The sequence below is a fragment of the Pipra filicauda genome, unplaced genomic scaffold (assembly GCF_003945595.2).
Source record: "Pipra filicauda isolate LSUMZ 115617 unplaced genomic scaffold, ASM394559v2 scaffold115_size4368891_pilon, whole genome shotgun sequence".
NCBI lineage: Eukaryota > Metazoa > Chordata > Aves > Passeriformes > Pipridae > Pipra > Pipra filicauda.
This window is the reverse complement of record NW_024103607.1, coordinates 226,673-253,691: the sequence shown is the minus strand read 5'-3', so window position 1 is coordinate 253,691 and position 27,019 is coordinate 226,673. Positions and strand designations below refer to the sequence as shown.

The 27,019-nt window shown below is 39.4% G+C and overlaps 1 protein-coding gene across 1 annotated transcript in view; it reads left to right on the top strand.

Moving 5' to 3' along the window:
• Positions 1-23,359, top strand: part of EDAR (ectodysplasin A receptor) — a 70,792-nt gene extending 47,433 nt beyond the window's left edge. Inside the window, exons 5-12 of the mRNA XM_027743511.2 lie at positions 4,746-4,831; positions 15,516-15,602; positions 16,780-16,905; positions 16,994-17,068; positions 17,373-17,445; positions 18,162-18,321; positions 21,199-21,259; positions 22,610-23,359. Coding sequence (XP_027599312.1) covers positions 4,746-4,831; positions 15,516-15,602; positions 16,780-16,905; positions 16,994-17,068; positions 17,373-17,445; positions 18,162-18,321; positions 21,199-21,259; positions 22,610-22,929 — 988 coding nt within the window. The 3' untranslated portion in view covers positions 22,930-23,359. The remainder of the gene's footprint in view (positions 1-4,745; positions 4,832-15,515; positions 15,603-16,779; positions 16,906-16,993; positions 17,069-17,372; positions 17,446-18,161; positions 18,322-21,198; positions 21,260-22,609) is intronic.
• The last annotated feature ends 3,660 nt before the right edge of the window (positions 23,360-27,019 follow it).

The following is a 27,019-nucleotide window of genomic DNA, read 5'->3' as shown; positions in this document are numbered from 1 at the left end:
TAGAATCATAGAATAGTTAGGGTTGGAAGGGACCCTAAAGAAGATGTCGTTAATCTTACTGAAACCTCACTGAAGAAGTAGTTGTTTGGACCAACTAGAAAACTTTTTTCTCTTGCCAGAAGTGGAAAGGGAACAAGCATATGTGTGCAGTGCCATTTTAAATGCTCTAAGAAATCCAGCTCAGACTCCATCCGTAGCTTCAGAGGGCCATCTGCTAAGTCCTACATCCTGCATCCTACAAATGAACTGCATGAAAATGCCTTGGATACCCTGTAGGGTCTATGGAGGCACTGTGGCATGTTTGGGAGCATAAAATATCTCTTCTCCAGATGTGAGCAGCTGGAACATTTGTCAGTAGTTGACAGCATTAGCTAACATATCTGTTAGGTGAGATTTACCAAGGCATTTTAGTCTCTTAGGGTCCTTTCTAGCCAACAGAAAGGGGTCTAAGGAGCTGCTAATGTGTGGGGGAGTTGCTGTTGTTCAGAGTCAAAACAAGTTTCAGGGCTGGCTGAAGGGGTTTAAAATAAATAATGTTTTCCAAGTCCATCTTTGTAATGGTCTCTTATGCTCAGTATAATAATATAATGATAGTAATAGTGAGAAAGATATTGCTACATTGGATATGTTAGCAGTATATTCTCGTCTGTATTACATGTGAAAGTCTGCAAACCAAAGCATACCTATGCACCCTCAACATTTTTTTTGTAGGGTGAGTAAATACTCTAAAACACAACATCACCTTACATACCTTTTCAGTTTCTGCCACTGTGCCACTTTGGTTTAAAGAGTAATTCTGTTGACTTTTGGCTTTTGTGCAGTTTGCAGATACTGTATAACCTACACTGCTTATAGCTCAGAGAACCCTGTTAAAGAGGCCCTGCAGGCTTCCAGGTTTATTATATCAGTGAGTCTGTGTGAAGTTTTCACAGTTTACAAATAAAATGAAGGACTTGTCTAGCTGCCAGCCAAACAGACTGATGATGTGATTTGAAAAGAGCTCCCTCTTGACTTCCCCTCATACATTATAAAGAGCAAGAAACTTAAATAGTGGCCACAGTTGCTATTTTGCAATTTTTGTCAGGACTGATGAGGTCACCCGGGTGGGAGTAGGGTGCTGGCTGAAAATAATCAGCTTGCACAGCTGGTGCTTGGGGAGAACTCTCAAAACATCTTGTTTGCACAGGTGTAGCCTGTAGCAGAAACTGGCCTGCCGGAATTTGGCTGTGTGCCACTCCTGTGCAACTCTCAGGTCCCAGGATTGTTTGGCAAAACCAGCAGTTAAGAAGAAACACCCTCTTAGTCCAAGCTTGAATAGATGGAACTCTCAAGATAAACTAAACATGGGCTAAAACCAGCTCTGAAGCTGCCCTGACTCCTCGTGCTACTTTGAGTCCTCAGAGTTTGCTCCTTTGCGAGGGTGGGGGAAATGCAGACCCCCTGTGTCAGAGCAGAGAGCTGGTGAGTAGCTCAGGCTGATCTCGTTATTGCCCCCGGTGTCACAGGGACAGCCAGGCACCAGGGTGAGTGGCAGCTGTCAGAGTGCTCCCTTGCCTAGGCAGTAAACCTAAAAGAGCCCCCTCAGTCAATATAAGGGGAAAAAATAAGATTTCCATTTTCAGAGGACTGCTTCCATAACATGCTGCTGATCTTCCCGAAGTAACAGCTCACATCTCCATTTAGGGACATCTCATCCCTTTGCTATTTTTCACCAGCTCAGTAAAGCAGTGCGAGGAAAAGATGAACATATGGCACATTCTGAGCGGAAGTTTTCAGACAAAAACCCACTGAACTCGCAGCCTTTTCCAGTGGCTACAAGTGTTGTCCTTTATACTTCATCTTAAAATAAGCGCTGGAAAATTATACATTTTCCTTCTATTTTTTTTCACTCTTATTATCAATTTTAGGGAAGAAAGAGACCTTTGGTACAAGAGAAGGGGTCATCCACTGCCTCTCTGTCTTCCCTCCAATATAAAATAAAAATAACACTGTCACACATACAAGAAGGATGCAAGATTGTGGCCAGGAAAGATTTTAAAGGCTTAGCTTTGAAGCTGTGATCCTCAAAACCAAAGTCCAGTTGCCAGTGAACTCTAGAGGTACCTAGACTGAACCTCCTGGGACACTGCAGGCTTTGTTCTCTGCTCCTGCCCAGAAGCTCTTCCATCATGCCAAATAGGACAGGTCAAGAATGTGGAAATTAGGTGTGAGTCAGACTATTTCCTTCAGTGGGGTGATCCATTAGGTGTTCCTGGAGAGTAATTGAGATCACAGCTAACTACAAGCAGCCACAGTGGGTAAGAGCAAGGGTCCCTCTAGCCTGGTCATATGTCTTCTTTCAGTAGTGGCCATTAGTGGAAACCCATGGAGGAGTAAGAACAGGCCAAGTATATAAGATACATATCCCTTATGCTGCCCCAGCACCTATTTTCATCTTGAATTAAGTCCCCAGTCTCCTCACAATGTAGAATTGCAATGGGATAATTTTCTTTTTAAATGTAGTTGGAAATGCCTCTCCTACTGAGGCTTCCCCTTTTCATGTGTTCCATAGATCCAGCAAATCCACATTCAGTTCTCTTCTCTGAGACATTTTAAGGGAAGCAGTGAACTCTCATTTGTTTTCTGGATGAAAAGGTTTAGCCGGTGAATTTTAATAAAATAAAGACCCCCCACACACACACCCCTACCCCATTCTGAATAAGGCAGCAGGTGCCTCCACCCATGTGCTCACCAACTTCTTGCTGTCTTTCTGCAGACTGTCCCCTGCAGAGAATGGCACTACCCTGCCCCCCTCCACCTCCTGCCCCAGTCCCAGGTGCCCTGGTCCCTTCAGGACAGCAGACCTAACCTGGGTCCAAGTCCCTGAGTGTGACATGGCACCACCAAGGTTAGCCCAAGATAAACCACCAAGGTGTTAAGCAGGAAAATAAGTCCATATTTCAGTCTAGCTTTTAATCTCAGATTTTGTCTGTAACACTTTCAGACCTGAGCCTGGCAGGTGCCAAGGAAAGAAAGAATGAGTCTCATGGTGGAAGACTAATACTGTGAAAATTCATTATTTCATTACTGGGCCACTTCTTCTCCATAGTTATTGACATAAAGGGATCAGATATTTCCAACCTTGCCTTAAATATCTGGTGCATTGGAAAGTAACCTGAAACACAAGTCTGTTGCCAGTACTTCATGGGGGTGAATCACTAATGTTTGCAGCTGCAGAGTTTCCTACTCAAATGGGTCAACAGTTGCCTGCCATGATCATCCTCTTCAGTTTTCTTTGTATGTGCTCCACCATTCTGCATTGTGTCAAAAACCAAGAATTATTCCACCAGCTTGATTTAATTAACTGTCAGAAGGATTGTTTGTCTTTCCTAAACCACCACAGTTATTAGACTATGGATCCTAACTGTCCTGTATTTTTCTTCATATATTTATATGTATCTTTGGCCTTCCACTCTTTTGTTTTGTGGTTTGGCAATCTTTCCCTGCTTATTCATTAGCTGCTTTACAACCTGATATTACATAGGCCCCCATAAGAGAAGAAAGATGAAGTTTTGCTCCTGAGAGAAGGGTAGAGTGGCAGATGGGGCACAAGAGACATTTGTAGGGAGGAGTGAGCGTGCATCTTTTAAAACCAATAAGAAATGAACCATGTTCAGTTCACCGGCTCTCTGAGGTTCCTCCTCTGAGTCCCTGTCTCCCCCTTGCATCTCTGTGTACTCCATTTCCTGGTGCTATATCCCTTATTTGTAGGCTGGACCATTAATTAGTACACCAACTGATTTTGATGAAGTTTCAGCAGTGATTTCCTAACAATACATACATTTCCAGAAAAAAACCCAAAACAAAACCATACTGCACGTGCATAGACAGGTACATAAGAGCAGGAAACAGATTCCCCATTGTATAAAGTGTTTGTAATGTTGAGCACCTGTCTACACAGAATGGATTATGAATTTATTCATCTCTTCATTAAGATCTGTAGTGATTTACAAGTGATTTGTAAAGACATATCCATAACATCAACTGTGTGATGTTACATCAATATATGTATGATTTTGATGTAATTTACTCATTAAGGTGCATTGGTTATGCATTGCATAACCAATTACTTTATTCCAACATTAACTTTATTATTAGCCCAGAAGTTCAAATCATGAAGTTCAAATTCCTTCACACTGTAATTCCACTATCAAGGACTAACTTATAAACAATACAGCAAGGAGGTAAAAAATCCCAAACCAAACCTACAAAAGCTAATCTGCTTTGCCTTGTAAGAGTGGTGTTTTCCTGTATTTTTTATTATGATTTGGCTCAGGTTTGGTTCTGACGTTATCGAGATTATTCATATGGTGTTTGTGAATAAAATCAGCCAACCATATCCAACTGGTGGTCTTGCTTGAAAGATTACTGTTTCAAAAAATAGCATTCCCATATTTTGAAAAATCTCTTTTCAGGGCATGCTGTAAATTGCAGCTTGAATTCAGCAGGGAGAATAATGTTGTTTTGGGCAGTGTTACCACTTCTTGTCATGTCTCAGTGTTTGATTAATTACCTTTTAGGAGGAAAGGAAGAATTGTCTCTATTCGGACAATTAAAAAAAAAAAAGAAGAATCTTTGTATCACATTGCTTATAAAAGTTTTTTTTTTTAATGATTTTATCTCTGTGTAATTGGTTGCTGCTGAACCATGCTCAGTTGTAGCATATTAATTTACACTGTTTTGCCTCATCTTGCCCTTCATTGCAGTTACTACATGCTGGAAAACAGACCTCGCAACATCTACGGGATGGTTTGCTACTCATGCTTGTTGGCACCTCCTAACACCAAGGAATGTAAGTGTTCTGCCATTTCTGTGCATTTCATTTGGTTTTGACTTTAAATCATCTGGTTTTGACTTACAGTCATCTGCAAGCTCAACGTGAAGTCTTTCAGTGATGATTATTATGTTCAAACAATAAGCCCAGCTCCAGTAAAGCAATTTCTTCTTCCAGCTAGCCTTGCCAACAAAGGGAGGGAATGCTGATCATTTGAGGAGAGATCAGAACCTTTGATTTAAGACCTGCTGTTGTTCATTTGTGCTCCAGTTTTCGTCTGTTAAGACATCCCATGCAGGACTTACTAGGCTTACTTAACCAGTAGGTACAGGAAATCCTATATCTGTGTATTTTTTTTATTGAGTTTCAGTTCACCTGAGAAGAAAACATGGGACAATTTGTAGATCAAGTAAAAAGTGCATCTCACCTTTTCATATCCTTTGGCTTCAAAGTGATTCAAGGGTTGATATTGCTGTGTGTGGTCAGCACTGATAAGAGTTAATTCTGTAGATTTCATTGACAAAGAACCTGTAGTTTGCTAATTGAAAAAAATCATGTGTGTATGTGTGTGTGACACCCTAGAGGTACCTGTTCCTTTGCATGCCATGTGCATGTTAATGGCTTAGCCATCCTTATGCCAGGAGGAGGAGGAACAGCCCCGCACCAGCACTGTAATGCAGAGGCAACCCCCCAGAAAACCACTTTCTCCTTTAGGGGGCAAAGAAAGTGAGAAAAAGAAAAAAAAAAGGGTTCTCTCCGAATGACTAAATTACTTCCACACCCCCTCAGAGAATCTGGAGAAGATCAGGAGAAAAAGCTTTAAAAAAGATCAAACCAAAAACCCAAACAAACAAAAAACCAGACAAAGCTGAGCAGTTCCCTCGAGAAACCTAATGCATCTAAACCCAAAATCCTGCCCATGTTCTGTTCTTTTAGAAGTCCTTGTCATGAAAAGTAATTGTAATATTTTCCCTGCTTGATTTGAAAGGAGGAGTTGACATGAAAGTCCCCGAGCATTTATTTTTGTGTACATAAATAGCAATTATTTTGTTCAGATGCTGCTGAACTGTGTATCATTGGTGATCTGCTGGTCGCTTCAAAGGACGATAGGTCATGAACAGCTACCACCTTTCCTAAAGTGCAAGAGCTTGGAGGAGCCAGGGCATAATCACCACCTCACAGAGCTCCTGGTGAGTGGTAGCAGTCTAGAAGGAGGTATCTCCCCGAGCTCTCTGCATGCAAAGTGGTGGGTCTGTTGTACAGCTGCTCACCCCACTTGGCTGCAGTAACCCAACCTGTCCTGAGACAGCGGGAGTGGGTGAGGGCAGGGTGAGTGTGATTTTGATACGATAACATCTGTATTAGGAGGTGAGGTAGGGGTGCCAGGGAGGACCCAGATGTGAGATATGGGAAGAAGGTGGAGAGGTAAGTGAAAGCACAAGGGTAGAAGTGTCGTGATTTAACTCCAGCTGACAGTCAAGCCTCACACAGCCGTTCACTCCACCCATTGGCTACGGAAGAGAATCAGAAGGGTAAAAGTGAGAAAACTAATGGGTTGAGACAAAAACAGTCTAATAGGTAAAGCAAAAGCCATGCACATCAGCAATGCAGTACAAGGAATTCATTCCCCACTTCCCACAGGCAGGCAGGTATCCAGCCATCCCCAGGAAAGCAGGGCTACATCACACATAATGGTGAGTTGGGAACACAAACGCCATCACTTTTTGAATGTGCCACCCTTCCTCCTTCTTCCCCCAGCTTTATATGCTGAGCATGACACATATGGTGTGGGATGTCCCTCAGGTCGGTTGGGATCAGCTGTCCTGGCTCCTTGTGTACACCCAGCCCACTCACTGGTGGGATGGGGTAAGAGGCAGAAAAGGTGCTGTGGAAGCGCTGCTGAGCCATGATGAAAGCATCCCTGAATTATCAACACCTTTTTGGTCACAAATCCAAACCACAGCCCCATACTAGCTACTATTAAGAAAATTATCTGTATCCCAGCCAAACCCAGCACAGGGAGTCTTGGTGGGAGTTGAGAGTATATGGTAAGAGGATGCAGATGCACCTGGCTGCCCCATTGGTGGGAACAGAACCCTGCCTGCTGCTAGCCCATTGCTGGAAATTACTCTCTTCCTGAGCTCTGATGGTCTCTCTCAAACACATTCCGAAATGGGGTTTTACTAGTATTAGACATGTTGTAACTTAATGATTTGGCAAGGAAGTACCTGAAGATTTATGGCTATTACTCAGTTAAAAAAAAAAAATCTTTTATAGGATATCTGACAGGTACGATATGTGATGTGCTTCTGTAAGGAAAGATGAATGGCACAACTGATTAACCACATGCAATTTTTAGCTTGACAAACACAGAATAAATATATATTATCTTTGGGAGGAATTTAGGCAGGTGCATAAACTGACAAATTGACTGGATATTGAGGTAGAAGAAAACATTAGGAATAGAAAGACTAAAGATTTCCATTTTAATCAACTCCATGAAACCAACCATTTGATTACAAGTGTTAAAAAAGCAGGAAAGCGTCTTAAAATCCAAATCCCTCAAATCACTAAACTCAGGTAATTTGGCTTATGATGTCTAAACCTCTGGACCCCGTTTGGAATGGCAGCTTCCCAATTCATAGCCATTAATTTGTGCTCTAGATGGAAAATCAGCCTTGCTGCAGGAACCTCTTGAACAGCTCACTTTTTGCTGTGGCAAGCAGTGTAAAATCTGGTATTAGTAGATGGTCTTTTTCACACATTTCACTATCATCAGATTATAGCAGTCAGAGCAAAGAAGAGGTGACATGTCAGTAATGCACAACTGTGGAATTTTCTGAGTTTTGCAAATTCCAAACTCATGTTACGTGCGCTTTGAGCACATAACCTTAACACAAGCACATGGTTTCTGTCATATTCCTACCAGCTTTTTGGTAGGAATAGTTCCTTTGTGCAGAATGACCTCTGCTTGTTGGCTGGCTGTCATGATGGAGGAACCAGAATGAAAACTCAAAATGGCCCAGGAATCTTCTGTTCCTTTCTTGAGAGTTCAGAATAGCATTGAACAGCATTTAGGAGCTTAAACCCCAAACTAAAGGGTTGCCTCTCCCCCGGAGATCTTATTCTTCAGACACTGCTGTGTACAGCACACCACTGGAGAAAGGTGACCCAGTGGGTCACAAGGAAATGAGAATGGCAAATTACTTAAAAATAGGAAGCTTAGGGTGACAAGCTCTGGCTTTGCACTTCCAGACAGAAAAAATGAGGGCAGATAAATCCTGTTTCAGGCCTTCGTTAGTGTTGGAGAACAGTGGTGAAAACATTCCTTGCTGGGGAAGTGCCTGGTCTGTGTGTTACAGAGGGCCAGCTCTGGGGGGTGCATACCCTTGCATGGAAACTTCCTCAGAGAATTTGCCTGGTGATACATTTTATCTGGCAAAAAAAGTATTTGGGTTTGATCAAGGGGTAAAAAAATGTCTATTAACTCCAAGAGTGTGCTGTGCAACTTTCATCTCATATATAGTCAGTAAAACTTGAAATGGCAGAGGAAACAAGGTGAACACTCCATGCCCCAGCATCTGGAAATATTAGTGAAAAAATGACTGGGAATGAGAAAGAAATTCCTTGATGGACCTGTGTCACTTTTTTTTTTTTTTTTGAGACATAAATAGCACAAAATAGCATGGAAAGGAGGGGAAGGAAAGGGAGATACTTCTCAGAGGTGAGAGGTTTAATTGAGGCACTGGATTGAAGGATGGGAGCAACAGTTCTGCAGCCTGGGAGGAATAACAGGCTTCAACAGCAGCTTGTGGGCACTGGGCACATATAGGGAAGAGGCTGTGCATATATAAGCATAAGAATGTGTGTTGTGGAGCAGGAAAACTTTTTCTTACTGGGAAAAAGGTAAACATCACCATAAAGACTACAGTTTTTCCTGTCTTGTGCACTGTGAAACACCTATAAGATTTCTGGCCTCTCAGCATACAGTTCCCTCAAGTCTCCTGTGTAGGAACCTCCATGCTAAGCACAGAGGAGCACAATGCCAAAATGTCAAAGGTGTGAGACCTTCAGCTGTACATGAAGCAGATCATGAGCCATCAGTCCCCCTTGCTGACACTAAATTGGGATATGATGCCTTTGTGATAAATAAAAGCACTGCAAGAGGCAGGGGAGGCAGCTTTCCCATGCAAATCAAAGAATTAAGGTAATGAGCACCAAACCACTCTAAGATGTGGCTTCCCACAGTTAATGGTGCTGAATTTTCTGTCAGCACCTCTGGAATTGGAGTCACTTCAGGCCGCTGACTATGTAGGGTGTTTTTGATTTTTTTTTTCTTTTATCCAGTGTAAAAGCATATGTAAAAGACAGAAGGTTTAGCCATACACGAAGTTTCTCTGGCAGAGAGGTAGTTACTGCTGGAAGAGATTTTGTCTTTTAGCAGCAAAAACTCTCAATGAGTTTATGTATATTAACTCCCTCTTTCTCTTCAAACTTTAATATCTGCCACTTCAGTTCAAAAATGCTGAAGGAAAACAAAATCAAACCCTGTTACAAAAACTTTAAGAACATTTTTTTTGAAGTTGGATTTACACAATTACATCAAATATGCCAATTTTTTTGCATTTACAGATCTAAGGAACTTCAGCAATTGAATAAGGTTTATTTTTTTAATCTACTGCATATATTCATAAGTGTGTATGGGCATAAAATACTCTATGTTGGTTTATTTCACCGTTTTTGCTGGTTTCATATATGAAAACAGATACAATTATGAACCTGTGTAAGTTTTTAAGTCTCACACCTACCAATGATGACTTGGGAAAATTAAAAAAAAGGAAGAAGAAAAAAAGAAAAACAATAGAGGAAAACATATGTGGTCAAGTTATTTTTTAATTACCAGAGAGCAAATGACATCTAGAAACAAAAAAGGTAATTTTTATTCTTGAATCATTAGAACTTCAAAAAGAACTAAACAATTGATGGCTTTATGTGATGAACTGTAGTCAGGGAAGCACATCCATACCTGTGTACTGAAGACTGAGAACTCGGCCTCCTTAATCGAAGTGCTTAAAACAAACAAGCCTAATGCCAAAACCACTTGTATTAGTGAAAATAATTCTGTCAGAGATTTTTATTTTAACTCTCCATTCTTTGTAATATCACTATTTTCCTTTCCTGGCCAGTTTTGGTTTTTGTAATATGATCAACATCAGGACTTTTTTTGTGTCAAATTACACGTACAAATGAATAGGCTTGTTAGCCGGAGCTAAGAAACTTTCTCTCTTTTTTTTTTTTTTTTGACTTGTCTGGTCTCTGAACACCCCTTTCCTCTTCACGTGTGTAATGTGAAAGAAATGTTAAAGGCTGTGCTTTATTATTCACTAATGGTATGGCCTGATTCTCCTCCCCTTATGGTTTGTCCGTATGAGGGAAGGAACCTCACCTTGTGACAAAATCAGCCAGCCTCAGCTTCAAGGGGAGGGATCAGAGAAGAAAATACAAAATTTGCTGTCCTCAGCTGCTGGGAAAGCTGGGCCGGGGTATCACTCAGGAGAGTATCTGGTCCTGGTGGTTACTCGAATGACTTTGATGTTTTCACTGGTGCTGGAGCTGCAGCTCCCACGGTGAGCATCACCTGCCCATGGAAGACATTGCAGGTCTCTGCAGCATTGCTCTCACTGGGCTCAGGAGCTGCTAAACCTGCAGAACTGCAGCTTTCTACCACCCATACAGATGGGCTGGCCACCAGGACAACAGAGAAATGGAAGCTTGATTCCTGGTGATGCTGTGAAGCATTCCTTCTGATGCTGTGAAGTCATGATAGTAAGGTTTAAAGAGCAGTTATCCCCTTCATGTTGCACAGAGAAATAGGTGATAGTACGGAATTGCTGAACATAGACTTAGTTCATGTAGTGTGTGCCTATGACCTTCCAGTACTGTGCAATGATTACAGCTCCTGGTGAATCCAGATCATCAGACTAAGACCACATGGCCTATAAATGTCACTGCTTCTCTGCCCTGGCAAAATAAAAGGAGAGAGAAATAAAACAATGAAAGACATTACAGAGAGCACAACAGCATAAAATATTTCCTTTTATGTGTTCTGGTTGCTTACAGTGAGATTGACCATATTGAAAATAAAAGTCTGGGGGAACTTTCTTATCACCTTTTTTAGAAGTTTAAATCTCAGGAATTAATTTACTTCATGCTCTTCCTAGTGTAATAATTATCTACACTAAATGAAGAATCTACCTGTGGCTCCAGAAAATAGTAGAGTCACTTATTTTATAGTATTCTGTATGTACCCTGCAAAGACAGTAAAATAAAGAGCAGTCATTGCCCAGGATATGCTCTGTTATTGGTGATTTGCAATATTTTCAGGATTGGTTTATATTTGGTTACCGAAGTCATAATGTAAGCACCTCAGAAAGCAGCTTGGCTTTGACAGCTGCTTTAGCTTCCATGACTTTCCAAGTGCACAGGCATGCCATCTGAAGTGCTGTTTCCTTAAGTTTGAAAACAAACCTTTCATGTAAGTACCTGAATACAGATTTACATTAATTTGAAAATTCTGACCTCTGCTTTCTACATATCTAGTTCTTTAGTTATGACTAGACTTAGTTAAAATTCAGTTTTCAACTACTTTGTAAAACATAAACTTTCCATCTTTATTGAATTTCAATTCAGTATAATTTATTTTTCATCTCATATTTAAGGCTGCTAATTATTTATTTGCATGTGTGCTTTATCTTACTTCATGTCCATAAAACAGTCTCGATGATGGCACTCACAGGTCAGCTGTGCCATTCATAACTGCACCATGGCTGTGAGAAGAGGGATGCATGAGGAGAAAGCAAGCTGCACTCAATGGCAAGAAATAGATACATATATAGATACAGATTTTTTAAATGTTTATTTGAAGATCACTCTGATAGTTCATTTTGTACACACTTTGGGGATTTTTATAATATGTTATTAGGTATTAAATAAACTAAAAAAGCTGTTGCTAACTATGAGCAGCAGTCCTTTGCATGGACCAGTAAGCTGATACCTACAGCAGCTTATGTCAGGAGCACATATGGTCTCCTACTGCACCAGATTTTTTCACTCACAAACACTTGCAAGGGGGCATGTTGGTAAGACCTCCTTTCCCTGTGCCCTCCTCTTCCTCTCACAAATCTAGTAGTTTTGTTTGTCACTTCTCATTGTAAGTCTGTCTCAAGGTACAAGAACAACTCTAATAGTCTGTTACATAAAGCAGAAAGGTTCATTGAAACAACGACAAAAAATTATTTTATTGCCCAGCATTTGTTACCTATAAGGACAAAAGGCCCCTGCATAGAAATTTAAATTAAATATCTTTTGAGTTAAACCCCCAAATTCAAATGTGAATACAGATTCAATTGTTCTTTTAAACAATAAGTATGGAGGGTTTTTTTATTGAAACTGTATTTAGACTCCAAGAAAGTTACAACTAAATCAGAATTTTTTGAATAAAAACATTTATAATGCAAAAGTTGACCAACCATCAATGATGAACTTCTTTCCTAATGTCTTCTTCACATTCCTAAGTATTACTTATAGGTGTCCAGGAATATAAACCACTCTTTTGCACAGCTATATTACAGCCATTGGTCTTTTTTTTTTTTTTTCTAAATAGAGTTGTTTCCATATGTTGTGCTGTAGCACTTTAGGATGTCTCTGTCTGAGCTGTATCTAAGTCTTTATAGATTATGTTTCATCTATATTGGAACCAGAATTAATAATGCGATTGGGATGCAAAACTGGACGTGCACAGAAACAACTGACATTGCAGTCATGGCGTGGTGCTGGACTGGGAAAAAGCAGCTGCTATGAGTTCTTTTTGCTTACACAAAAGTGATATAAACCAAAATTCCACAGAAGCTGGCATTTTTGGTTCCTCTTGCAATGCAGGTGCGCAAATTGGCACTTTATTCTAAGCCACATCTAAAGAGAAATCTTGGCTCATAATGGATATGCCAAAATTTGACAATAGGCCTAAAATATGCATAATGACTAACTCCCACCTAGGCATATGTAAAAGGCCATCACATTCTAGCACCAGCCTTGATTTTGCCAGGATAGGCACTACAGAACAAACGAGGTGGCTCTGTTCCCATGCAAAGACAATTCTGCACGTAGGCTCAGGAGCTGAAGGTGCTCACTCTTGTGCACAGGCGAGGCTTGTGTGTATGTGTGCATGTGTGTGCCTGGTATGGACAACATGTGGGGTAGAGCTGAGTGAAGTGTGACGATGACAGTGAATGAAGAATGGATGACTTTCCTCCTTACCATTCCTGTTCTGTGTGCTACTGTGTGACTTCCCATCTTGAAAGGCTCTACTTCCTTTCAAAGATGGATGGAAAGCACAAGGTTAACAATACCAAGTGACTAAAAGATTGATTAGGCAGAAATACTTCAGTGACTACATACTTCAAGTGAAGGAAAAAGAGGCAAGTTTGACAAAATTCCCTCATGGGGGAGATGAGCTGGAGTTTGTTGGCTAAACTGCAGGCAGACAGTGCAGCTTGCCTGTGTTCACCAAGAGACAGCATAAGAGGAGCTATTGTTGACTTGTTGCAGCTTGCAAGGACCACGCAGAATCACAATTGGCTGTAATTGGATTTGCCAGGGGGGATGCAAGAACAGGCGTAGGCCTGGTAGCTGTGGACATGAAGGAAAGTATCAGGCTACAGCACCAGCTATTTACTAAATTTCCTCTGTTGTCCAGCCATGATGAGTAAACACAGAGGTCACAACCAAGGATGATTCACTTCAGTTTTGTGAAGAATTGCTGAAAGTTTTACAAATTACCTGTCCTCAATATCCACTACCTGCAGATGACATCTTCATTTATTGATCCCTAGATGGTCTACTGCTACATTGCAGTTCCTGGAGCTCCTAACTAATTCTTCTTAGAAGGAAGTCTGTCACAGAGAAAGGACCAGAGGGAAGACTTATGTAATCTGGCTGTCATTTGCATAATATGAAAAGCATCTGCATTAATAAAGTAGTATATTTAAAACTTTCTGAAAACACTTATTCAGTTTGAAAAAATCCCAGTTATAATAAATTAATCCATTTCCTTCCAACAAATGATGTTTGAAAGAAGTTTTATCATTGTTAGAGAAAATTTCTTTTGAAGACATCTGCAAGTCATACTTTGTGGCCACTTTAAGTGTACATTTCTCATTCACTACATGCAGCCATGTTTTATGTTGGGTAATACTTTTTTTTCTTTTCTAAAAAGCCGTTTCTCTTAATTTGAAGAATATGTATATTGCTTTGTTCTTAACCATGGAACATTTCTCAGACCATTCCAGAGCACTTAATTTCCTGTCAAGTTTACCTGGAGGATTTGGTTTCTTCAAATATTTACTTGGTCAAAAGAATGGCACAGTGAGCTCTCATCTACTCTAGTTCCCAAATTAGCTTGTGAAGCCATGTGCTGTGCACATCTTACCAGATGACTGGGACAATTTTTTGCCTTTAAGTCTGCTGAATATAATTATCACTGTACTTTTTTCCATAGACAGCTAATATAAAGCAGGAGGGATTTCATACCCCTTCCAAGACAGAAAATGTTTTTCAGTGTCTGTTGACAGCATCTGTTTGCATTACCTGCTTAGCAGTGGCATTAAAGTTTATTTGAGAATTAAGAGAATGTTTATCCCCAACCCTAATATTTGTGTTCTAATTTGGAATACTATGCCACCACCATTCTATGTGAAAGACTTATTCCAAATAATATGCAGTATGGTCTGATATTGTCAAAATATGTTAATTTATGACTTGGTTTAATGCTTTGAAAACTTGGCTTATGACACCAACTGAAAAATTAACTTTTAACCTTAATTGTAGAATTTAGACATGAAAACCCCAATTGGACAATCTCACCCATCTGCCAGTATAAAGTATTCTTATAAGTTCTTCACTTTACTGTTTTAGTGGATTTTCCCTCTCCTCAGAATATATATTTGGACTGACAGTGACAATCACAAGAAACATACTGCCCGGTTACATTACAGGAAATTTTAATACTTCCTTTTGTGACAGTACATCTCCATGGAACAGAAAAGCATTCAACACTGCTAATTGTCACCTTTGCTTGGTTTTCCTGTGGGGTCACAAGGGTTTGTATACTATCACAGCTTCACAATGATGCTGCTAATGACGGATGCTTGTGAGAAGCACTAGTCTGATGAATCTACATGAGCTGACTCTGAGCTGAGTCTCAGAGTCTGCAGTTGCAAATAATGGAGCAGGGGGTTGTAAATGGTTTGAATCATCAGCTGGATCTGGAAAACTTTCTGATACCCAGGACAGATCTATAACATGGGAATCTATTTATAATGGTTGGCCCTGCCTGTGTCTGAAGATGCTTGGGTGTATTCTCAGTTCCTAGCTGTTCAGGATCTTTGATTTCTTCCACTCTCTCTAGACACTATGCAAAAATGTAGTCAAATGTAGTCAAAAAAGTCAATTGGCAACTTTCAGCATGCCAGTAATGCATATTGATATTAGTGACATTTCAAAAAACGACCAGTTCATGGGTTCTTTGCTAATAAATGGGGAATGCAACCAAGCGAATGAAAAGCTCCTTTTACTTGAGCCAACATATTCTTTTGACTGGACAAAGTAACCACGGAAGTTTATGGCATTTCTGTTTATATTGCAGGTGCAGGGTCTAACTCTGGCATTTCAGCCATTTTTCCAAGCACCTCGGGCACAAGCACTTTCTCACCTTACCAGCATGCTCACAAAGGTAGGAATGGACTCACAAAGTTAATTTAGGATGTGTTTGTTTTGAAAAAGGCATCAACAAAGTGCAACCAAATATCTGAAAATATTTATTGTGGTTTTCATTGCCACTATTTCTGGACTTCTAAAACTGCTGTTAGAAATAATTCAGAATTCACTTTTATTTCTTGGTTAATCAAAACTGCTGCTTTAGTTAGCTGAACATTAAATGGATTTGAATTGTACTCAGTAATGCCAGCAGTGAATTTAGCTCATTATTTGTAGCTATACAGAAATGGCACACTGCCTCATCAAAACCTTAGCTTAGAAGGGTGACAAGAATTCAGTGCACAAATATGGTCAGTCTCTTATTGAGCTAACATAAACAGTTCTCCAGCATGATTGTTAGGTTTTTAAAATATGTGAACCTGAAAAGACACAACAAGAAAGATGCAGTTAACGAGGCACTGACAATGCTGATCTTATTGGTATTGTCTGAAAACTTGGTTGTGAAGATCATGTTTTCAGAAAATTGTAGTTTTCATGCATTTTAGCATATCTGTAATTTTCTGCATCCTTTTGTGGCTTTTCGATTCTAGTCTTTCACATCCAAGTGCCATTTCTGAATACCTTTTCACATAGCTTATTTTAAATTCACCTTCTAGCTGTGCTGTGTTTAAAGTATCTGTTAGAAAAACATCAGTTCCTGTACATGTGCATTGTGTTCTCCTTTTAACTGCAGAGCTTTTGAGGCAGCCACACTTATCAACAGTTGTTTTAGCTCTTATTCCCTTTGCATATTTACCTTATTTTTTTGTCTTTTCAATCCTGATTCCCAGAATAGTGTTAGAAAAGCTGCTACTCTTGCTTACGTATAGCTTTTATGTTATTAGTTATAGCTTTTATGTTATTAGCAGATAATACAATTTCATACACGTTGTATCTGATGGATCATGCCATCAAATATTTTAATCAACATTGCTAGCTGGCTAGTGCATAAATATAAAAGTATTGAAAAACTGTGAATTGGTTTGCTTTTGAGATGCAACACTAAGTTTTTCAATTCTTAATAAGTAACCAAGACTCAGATCAACTAAACGAGTATGCAAAATATGTGTGAGAGCAAACTGCAAACTATTAACTACTCTCTGATCCTAAGAGTTGCTCCTTTAAGAAAGTATTCATTTAATTTATTCCAGCAGATCTTTCAGGACAAGGACATCTGGCTACAGCTCTTATAATTGCCATGTCTACCATCTTCATAATGGCTATTGCCATTGTCCTCATCATCATGTTTTACATTGTGAAAACAAAACCTTCTGCTCAAGGTAATTGTTCAGCAGGTGAAATTTCAGCTGCAAATGCTGGTTTTGGATAGTTTCTGAGAATAATTAGTGTTTTATTTTTATATTCTAGCCTGTTGCAAGAGCCACTCAGTAAAAAATGTTGAAGCTCAGGCTAACACACAAGAAGAGAAGAAAGAAGTGCAAGGTATACATTTTTTTAGTTGTGCTTTTTCTATCCAAGACAACATTGGGCTTAAATACTCTTAATACATTTCTCTTAATTACAATTTCTCCTTTGAATTGTATAAAACCCACATCAGTTTACTAAAGAATTGTCTATAATAGTTTTTTCGTACTACCAGAATGTCAATTAATCCTCTGATAGCACTTAAAAAGTAGCAGAGAGATTTATGTTTGCAGTGAGGTTGCCAGCAGAACCAGCTCCTGACACAAAGCACTGGTTTGGAAACTCCTTGCCTATTTAAATTTCTCTAATTATTTATCTACAGATAATGTTGTGATATTCTCTGAGAAAGAAGAGTTTGAAAAACTTACAGCAACTCCAGCTAAGGCTGTCAAAAGGTGGGTAAAAGATAAACATACTGCCAGTTTAATTGAAGTGGGGGAGGGACATGGTCACCATCCATCCTGGTACAGTGGAACACATAAAGAACAAACTTGATGGGTAGGTTGCTGCAGCAGGGAAAAGACTAGGTGCCTTAGCAGGCTTTTCCTTCTCCAGTTTTTTGGACAACGGCAGATGTCACCAAAGAGAAACCTGCGCCCTCCTCACTCCCTCTGTAACCAACTCATTAGCTCTTGGGTCTCCATCTCAGCTTTTGAGAGGTTCATTTCTGGGATCTGAGTGCAGCTCTCACTCACATGGCCTTAATAAGGTTCCCCTTCCCTTCTAGGCAGGAAAAGTAAAAACAGCTGTAACAGGTCTTTTCTGTGGCATCATCTGGATGGCAGAGTGTGGTGGTTTTCCTCACCTTGTCTTTGCCTGGCAGCCAAACCTGCCCGGGTAACACGATTATGGTGGGCTAAACACTGTTCTCAGTTGGAAAATCCCTCTATAAAAGGATTATTGCAAGCTATGTGTGACTGTGTTACTTGGTGGGCACTGTACATACACCCTGGGTTGGTGAATGCCATTACTTTAACAGGATTTCAGAGGAAAGGCATTTTAAAAAATGGAAGACACTTTTATTCAGTTAACTCTCAGATAGCAAAAAGGAGATGGCCGGAGTCAATCCATGATAGGCTTTACTAAGATAACCATATCCTTCATTTTACAGTGAAAACGATGCATCTTCTGAGAATGAACGACTTTTAAGCCGTAGTATGGATAGTGATGAAGAAGCTGCAGTTGACAAGCAAGGGACTCCAGAGAGATGCTTATTATCTTTAGTGCATTTGGCCAGAGATAAATCTTCTACAAGCAATAAATCAACTGGGGTAAGGCTATTTTGAGATTTAAAAATTGAGAGCATTTTTCTATATTTTTTGGAAGGGAAAAAATATACAAACTATCACCCTCCCCAAATGCATTGTAGTGTAGATCAGACTGATTTACAAGAGCTTCTCCAGACAAATTGTTTATAGAATCATCTTTGCACAGTGACATATATGTACATATATTGTTCAGGTATGAAACCCAAATTTCCAACCAGACTAATAACTCCACTTCTCTGTGTATTAAATGTTATAGTCTAAAGAAAGAAACAACAAAACCAGCAACCCCGTGTTATGGCTAATGCTAATAAAACTATCCCAAATGCTACATTTACTGTGAAAGATCCCAGACAATAAAATAATGTAGCACCATGGCTGGATTCAGCTGACAGTGTAGCATCTGAGTACCTTGACCCAGCTGCATTGGTATTTCCACAGCACAGACTTCTCAATAATATCCGGTGTTGTGCTTGGTTTTCATGCGTAATTTTGAAAAACACACAAATGTTTTGAAGGTCATTGCTCTGAAGGACACTGTAAACCACTGTTTGTTTTCCTGTCTTTGCTTCTTCCTGCTTAGTGTGTACTGCTCAGGGCTTTTTATCTCACTTGGAGTATTTTAAGGCATAGTTAAGGCCACACCTCACCCACACAACTTTTCTGTTTGTGTTAACATGAAACTGTCCTTAAAAAGAAAGTGTGTGCTCAGACATCTTTTTAGTACTTCAAAAACTGGCAATACCTAGTACAAAATCGCATAATTAATATCAAACATCCAATATCATTTAGGAATAAAGAAGTTTGAAAATGCTTCTTTTCATGTTTGCATGTTTTAAATTGTTGGGATGGTTCAGCTCAAAATTTCTAAACCAGCTCGCTTTTCAGCTTAGTCCAGACACAAAGTCTCAACACAAGCGAAATGGTTTTGTAGTTGTAAACTGTTATGACCATCTGAAAATAACTTCCTACTCCAATTTTAAAATTCAGGTTTCTGAGGTCTCTAAAAATATCCAACTTCATGATACTGCCATAAGCGCTGGCTTGAAATAGGACAACACACCTTGGGCAGGCATGAAATCGGAACATTTAATAAGAAGCATCTTAACTTCTAAAGACTATATATATTAGACACATTCTCCAGAGTCATTTAGGTAGATATCTCATAAGCACACCTGAAGCATGAACTACTTCTTCCAAACCTTCTGGAAGAAACATACTTCTCACAGACTGAAGACTGCTGACAAGGCTGAAGACAGACTTTTCAATGAAAGTGCAGATTGCGTCACGATCCTCCACTCCATACCTAAGATGTCACAATTAAGCCACTTGCCATAAGTTAGAAAAGCAGTAATTTGCTTCAGGCTGGAGATTAAGTAACATGACTAGCACAGGAAAGAGTATTCAGTAGCCATTGGACATGGATAAAAATAGTCTTGCTGTTAACCAAGTCTGCTTCTTCCTAGTTAAAATCCATTTGTGAATAGCTACCACACAGAGGATCATCAGGCTAAATGTCACCTGTTTACTTTCAGCATAAGGTTTACAAATCCTCTGTCTTCTGGCTCTGGTAAAAAGAGCATCCTGCACAATTCTTCATGGGCATGGAATTACTTAACCTCCCTCTTTACCCTAAAAGTGAGGGGAGAATGAAAAAAAGGATCCAATAGTTTTCCTAGAAGGAGTTTTAATAAATCCTATTAAAAGAAAATTTCCTGTTTACAGGGTTCTAAAACAGCTAATCCAAGCCTACAATAGCAACATGACCTATTAAGCACATGTAAATTAAACTATGAATATGTGAACAACAGTCAGTGTCTGGATTGCATTGCCCTGCAATACATGACAGGCTTCAGGTGGAGCAGCAGTATGGTCTCCATCTGCAAGTCTATTAATCCAAGTCATTGATGTGCCTGGCCCTTTAGAGCCCAAATAAAATGAGGAAAATCTTTCCACAAAACTAAATACTGAAAGCAGAGCTTTTTTTTTTTCTAGCCTGGTTTGCACTGAAAAGTGACAAATTTGTGGAGATAATGCTAGAGTCCTGTCAAAAAGACAGCTTTTCAGAAATCTCAGTCCTAATGAGAGCTGGCACAGGGAAGAAAATTCCAGTACCTGCGAACTCATGACATTTTGACATTTGTTTTCACTCACATTGAATCCAAAGCCAAACTCTGACTTTTGCTAAATGAAACTATATAAAAATGTCCATTTTTGACTTTAAAAATGTCAGGTTTTCATTCTGAGATTCTTTCTTGTCAAAAATTACTAGAGCACCCTGGACCTCAGATTTTTCCTTTTCAAAGATTCACTGATTTATTTGTTTTTAATCTATCTCTAAAATGTTTCAGATTTATGAAGACAATGTATAATCAAAGAAAATATAGTTAATTAGTAATTAACTAAGTAGTTCTACGTCAAATGACAGAAAGGAAGATCTCCTCCTCTAGAGTCCTCTTAGATCACTGGAAGAAGGCAATTTCAGGCTGAATTTAGTTCTCTGCAGCCAGTCATGACCTGGTTTACCTGGACATCCCTGCATTAATTGTCTGCATGCATGAAACTGGATTTGTCCTCATTCTCAGGAGTTTGCTTTGGTCTGAAAGCAAAATAAAATAAACAAACACTTGAAGCAGAAAGGCAATTGCTCTCAAAAAAGACTAGAAGTTGGAAAGATCTCTAGCAGTAGCAAGTGAAATCAGAAGTACATTTATGCTTCATGGAATAACGGTTGTGTCATTTTTTTTGAGTCTTCAAAAGGGACCCTTGAGGATAACCCCTAGCACCATGAAATGAACATGTCCCACAGATTTTCCACTTCTGTCTGCTAGCTGTTTACTCTTATGACTGAAAAATTAATGAAATCAAACTTTTCTCATTTAGATTCAAAGTCGAAGGAAAAAGATACTCGATGTGTATGCTAACGTATGTGACGTTGCAGAAGGTGAGTGCACAGAACTTGCACCTATATTAACAGCATGAAATTAGATCACAAGTGTTTGCTATAAGAAAGGCCTCTGCTTTTCTATGGAAATGGTCCCAATCCAGAAAAGACACCGTAGCCAGATTTGTACTTGCCAGGATGCCCTGACCCCAGAGCTATCTAGGCCCTGGTCTTGCGCTGGAGGATGTCACAACTTGTCTCCAGTCATGTGCACAGGGTTCCTTCCTATGGAGAGCAGGAAGAGTTGTGTTGGGCTGTGTTGGGACACACACGCAGACCAAGTTGTGAAGAAGCCCTTTTGCATTCCCCATCTAAAGGAAACATGTTTGATTTATTTAGTTACTTCTTTGGATAACAGATAGAAAATAGTTCCAAATATGGAAGTGTGATTTGGGGAGGGTCAGGACTGAGGGTAAGACACTCTGCTTCTTTAAATGGTGTCCCACCTCTCACAACAGAAAGTGGAGTTTCCAAGTTTTAAGTGTTTTAACCATGTTTAGCACTTGACTGAACTGTTCTAGCAGAAGCAACATAAATTAAATTCCCTCTAGAACAGGAGACACGACTGCATTTACTTCCCACCACACACACACTTCATGTGCACATGTATGAGTATTCTGTGGTTCAGTGAGCTCTGTCTCCCACCGAATTACTGCTGTTGAGTAAGAAGCAGGAAAACTACAGAAGCAAAAAGCTGGTTTCGGAAAAATGCTGTAGCTGATTCTCTCCTCTGTTCTCTGACCATGGATACACAGAATATATGTCCATGAAAAAAATAGCTTTTTCCCCACAGAATGAATGTTAAATCCTCTCTAGGGATTCAGTGACAGTAATGACAGTGGAGCACTTGCAGGGACTTTTATGCTTGCATTTGGTATCATTGCTTCATTTCACTTCTGGCTTTCCCACAAGGGCAACTTTCAATTACAGACATGTTTCAGCAGCTGCTGGTGACAGTCCTGGAGAAGGGTCAAAGCTGTCTCTCAGGCTCAAACACTGCGCCTGACGTGCAGAGGTGTATTAATGGGGCTGCTCACTAGGGATACAGTTACAATACACTGTTTCTAACAGCTAGTAAATTGTTGAAGGAAGAGGCAGAGTCATGGGAATTCACACAAGCCATCTAATACTTCTTTCCCAGGCAACTGTTTACCCTAATTATTGTACCCTGCTGTCACTAGGAAGAATTAATTTGATAATATACAGTAATACCTTTGGAGCTAGACATACCTGTCATGCACTGTCACTTAAAGATTTTAGCTGTATTCATTGCTAACAGTATAATCTCTAGTACTTCAATGTCAACACTCGTGCCCAGACCCACCTGACAGTACACACCTCCCTTTACAGGTCTGAGCCCTACAGAGCTGCCATTTGATTGCCTGGAGAAGACCAGCCGAATGCTCAGCTCGACCTACAACACAGAAAAAGCCATAGTGAAAACGTGGCGCCACCTTGCCGAGAGCTTTGGACTGAAGAGAGATGAGATAGGCGGTATGACAGACGGCATGCAGCTGTTTGACCGCATCAGCACGGCAGGTTACAGTATCCCAGAACTGCTAACCAAACTGGTACAAATTGAGCGGTTGGATGCTGTAGAATCCTTGTGTGCAGATATTCTGGAGTGGGCGCAAGCAATGCCAGCTCCTGAACCAGCAGGGACATCCTGACATGCCTGCCTGGGACCTGCACTTCTACATCACCCCAAAGATGCACGATTTCGGCAAGCACACAAAGACTATGGACAAAAGACCACTGATGTTTCTTCTACATAATTGCTCCTGATAGCCAATGGGAAGCTCTTCTCTTTGACTTCTAAAAAAAAGTGAAGTTGCACATTTATAAAAATAAGAGCAGAAATCTCCCAAGAACCTTGGTATGAAACACGTCAATAAACAAAATTATTATATTAACCAGTTACTGATAACAAGTGGACACACAAACATCCATTTTGCGGTCTGTATTATAAGGGCAAATAACCCTGCTGATACCCTTCCTGCCTGGCCTTCAAGAAAGGCATTGAATAGCTCTCTGAAAATATTCCTGTCTCTTAGGACTTCATTCAATGGTGTAATGGTTTAATAGTTACAGTCAGAAGCAGTACCACAGCTACAGTGTCAATTAATACACGTGAGGCACGTACATTTCTATCTGCTCCAACCAATTTCATTTTCTACACTTACTGTGGGTTTGTTGAATCTAGAAGTACGTCCTCAGATTTACTAACTATACTGTATGAAAAAAGAGTCAGCATAACTTACAGATTGAAGTGCTTCAAAACAATGTACATAATGCACGTTAATGCACTCTTGGTCCATACTGACATTTCAGAAATTATAAATTCAAACTGATGACTTGCTGAGGACAAGCTGATTAGGCAAGTGGACAGCAAAATTTGTCAGTCACTCCTTGTGAGTTGAGAACAAGTTCTTTTCTTCTTTGCTATTACAAAAATAAAACCAAAACTCCAAACAAACGAGAAAAAAATGCACCTTGTCCACTACCATGAAAAATGTACTTTTCAGGTAGTGACATGTACATATCAAATTATATTCCAAGAAGAGGAAATTCAGACAACAGTGCACATGTGACAGTATGAGCATAAAGAGCAGATTTCTTTAGAGACACTTGAAGTGCAGAGGAAAAATGTTTTTTAAATGCTATACTCTTGTAAGCCTAGACCATAAGCACAGAATCTACCTGTGAAAACAAATTCATGTGGAAGGTAAGCATTATTGTGAGTTTGTGTAAAACGAAAGATCAGCTAACTTTTTTCCTTTTAACTAAATCTCTGGTTTTCATGGCTAAAAATTCTCTAAAACTCATCCAGACCACAAGTCAATATCTGTTACCAAGCCTATTTGCCTAATTTATAGCTAAAATAGTGATGGCAGATTTCACTGAGTGCAATAACTAAATTAAGAGACCTGTCAATTCCAGAGCAATACTTCTTAAGTTCCAAAGTGCATGACTGAACAAAATGCTATTAAAAATATTAACTATTACCCTGAATTTAACAACCAATGTTCCATCACTTAGTAACTAGATCTTACCTATTATAGTATTATAATTGTGCAGAACATTTAGTATCACCTTGTAACATCTATATTTAGCATCTTTTCAGCACTTGATTTGTATAGCAGAGGAAGTACATACAGCAACATAAAACCTATCCCTGCCATTATTATTCTTTCCCCCTTTCTATTGCATCGCAAAACACTCATTAATTTGCATATGCCAAATTTGGTGAGAATTTGGACTCTTAACAAAGCAGCAAGCTGCATTTATTTGAACATTTAACTAGTTGACTGATATTGAATTTAGGAGTGAAATTCTCGGCGTCTTGAAATTAATGACAAATTCATACAGACTTCAACAGGCTTCAATAAGATTTCTACATTTGCTGACAACTCAGTAATCTTCAAGATTTTCAAGATCCTGAATCTGCAGTTTTTACTGTTGCTACTAGCATAAAAAAAAAAGGGGAAAGAAAAAAAACCCGTGAAGAACCTATTTTTCTTGTGCCAGTGTGTAACTACAGTGTTATTCAGTGGACTGCCTCTTAGAGTGTGTCATTTAATACTTTACATCATTTAGAAGATACAAGATAAAGAAGATACAAGAATCCTCTTTTCTATGTTTATTGGGCCATGAAAAGATAGGGTTTTGAAATCGATCGTGCCAACGTGAATACAGACTATTTAACATTATTTTATTTAGTATACAGTATTTTTATTGTTACACAAAAGATGTGCAGGAATGAAAAAAATCCTGTAGATCTTGCCAAAGCTTACTTTCTAATAACTTGTTTAATGCTGTATATATAACTTATTTTATTGTAAAGTATGAACATAAAATATGCTAATAAAATAAAGAGGTCAAACACAGTTGTATTAGCCATTTCTTTTTCCTTATAAATCTGTAAGTAAATGATTTAGCCAAGGGCTAGCAGGCACATTCCTGTGGTATGGGAGTGTCTTTGTAACATACATGGAGGAATCTTTGCATTCTTGTAGGATACTGCTTCTCTGTATCACAATTAGGAAACTTTTGCAGCAGCAACCATTTTGTCAAGCGAGTTTGGGTTCAGTATTTCACCTCATTGGTACTGTGAAAATACCAAACACCTTGCTATTCCTCAGAGAAACTGTAAGCTTTTTTCTATAACTGAGAACTGGTACAGACTGTGAGACTGAAGAATAATCTCGCAGTAACAATACTCTCTCATTAACATGTCTTCATTCTCCATTTCTAAATTACCAGTACTACACCACGTTACCAGAAATCTTAACTGGAAGCTTTTGCTGCATGACAGGATAATTGGGTTCACGTAGTCCTAGGCTGCACAGGTGAGACTCCCGGAAGAACTGCTAGCTTCTGGAAAAAACAGAGAGCACCAAGTTGGATTTCCCCCAGACTGAAGGTACTTACTACCTTGTAAGACCTTTCCCACCTAATCTCGGCTTTCTAGCCTGACCAATACTGTTCCAGTTTTTCCGTAGAGAAACTTGCTGCATTTCTGGCTGCAGTCAGGAACTGCCCTCTACATAGTGTTTGATATCTGATGGTCCTGGTCTGATGACATTAATCAAAAGAACAGAGGTAAGGTGGGCTGAAAAGGATAGGTCTCTGCTTTGCAGAATAAAGCAACACCAGCTGACTGCCTCCATATTCTATAATTTGAGATCATTAATCCATTATTCATGAACAAAAAGATAATGTGTCCAGCAGCATGGTTTGGAGGATGAGCTGAAAAGACATGCCAGTTCCAATTCTCCTTGTCAAACTCAAAGCCTCATGCGTTTAGAAGTCCTGCTTTGTTATAAGCAGGGTGTGTTTAACAGAAAAATCCTTCCTGATGTAGGTGAAAATCATGACCCAGAGGTAAAACAATGACTCCTGTATGCAGAAGTCATTCTTCTGCAAGCAACTTCTATATTCCTCTGTGATAATGAAAATCAAATGGAGACCATGCCCTTATGTATTGGGTAGGCTTCCTGCTGTACATTCCATTAAATATATTAACATAAAGAGGGTAAGAATGCACTGTCTCAGGCTATATCTAGTTTTAGACATATAATATTGCATATGTATTTTATCCCTCCCATCCAAATAAGCTCTTTTGATTATTTATTGTGATATGATTTATAATGTATAGCACCTCTTACCTCAGGCATTAATTTATCACTATCAACCACTCTTCAAGGACAGAAAAATGCTGATTCCTTTTTGCCACTGCTCTCTGAAACTAGACTGTTTGAATACTTATTGAAGAATGGCAAGAAGCTTTTGCATGCACTGCTGCAGAAGACATCAGTGATTAGCTGCTATACAGATCACACACAGGCATTTCAGTTGTTCATCCCCTTTAAAAAGAAAGATTTTTTTTTGTTTGTTTTGTCGTTTAATAGTTGAGGCTGCTTTAAAAGCAAGTTTGTAATAGGATTCAAGTTAGCATCACAAGACAATTCAGGAATTATTTTCCAATTTAATCCAACATGTAGAAGTAAACAAAAAATCAGGAGGAGGTAACACTAAAGACTGATTAGTAGAAAGAGAACTGAATCCAGAAGGAAGCAGAGTTCAGTATCTGTTTCTGAAATTCAGCCTCGGTGTGCAAGGCTGCTGTGAAAAAAAATCATTCCTCACACTTTATCACACTTCAACATGGAGGAGGACAAATCAAGAGGACATAAAACTGCTACACTGTGGGGAGGATCATGAACAGAAAAAGTATGTTTAATTGCATTTCTTATATAA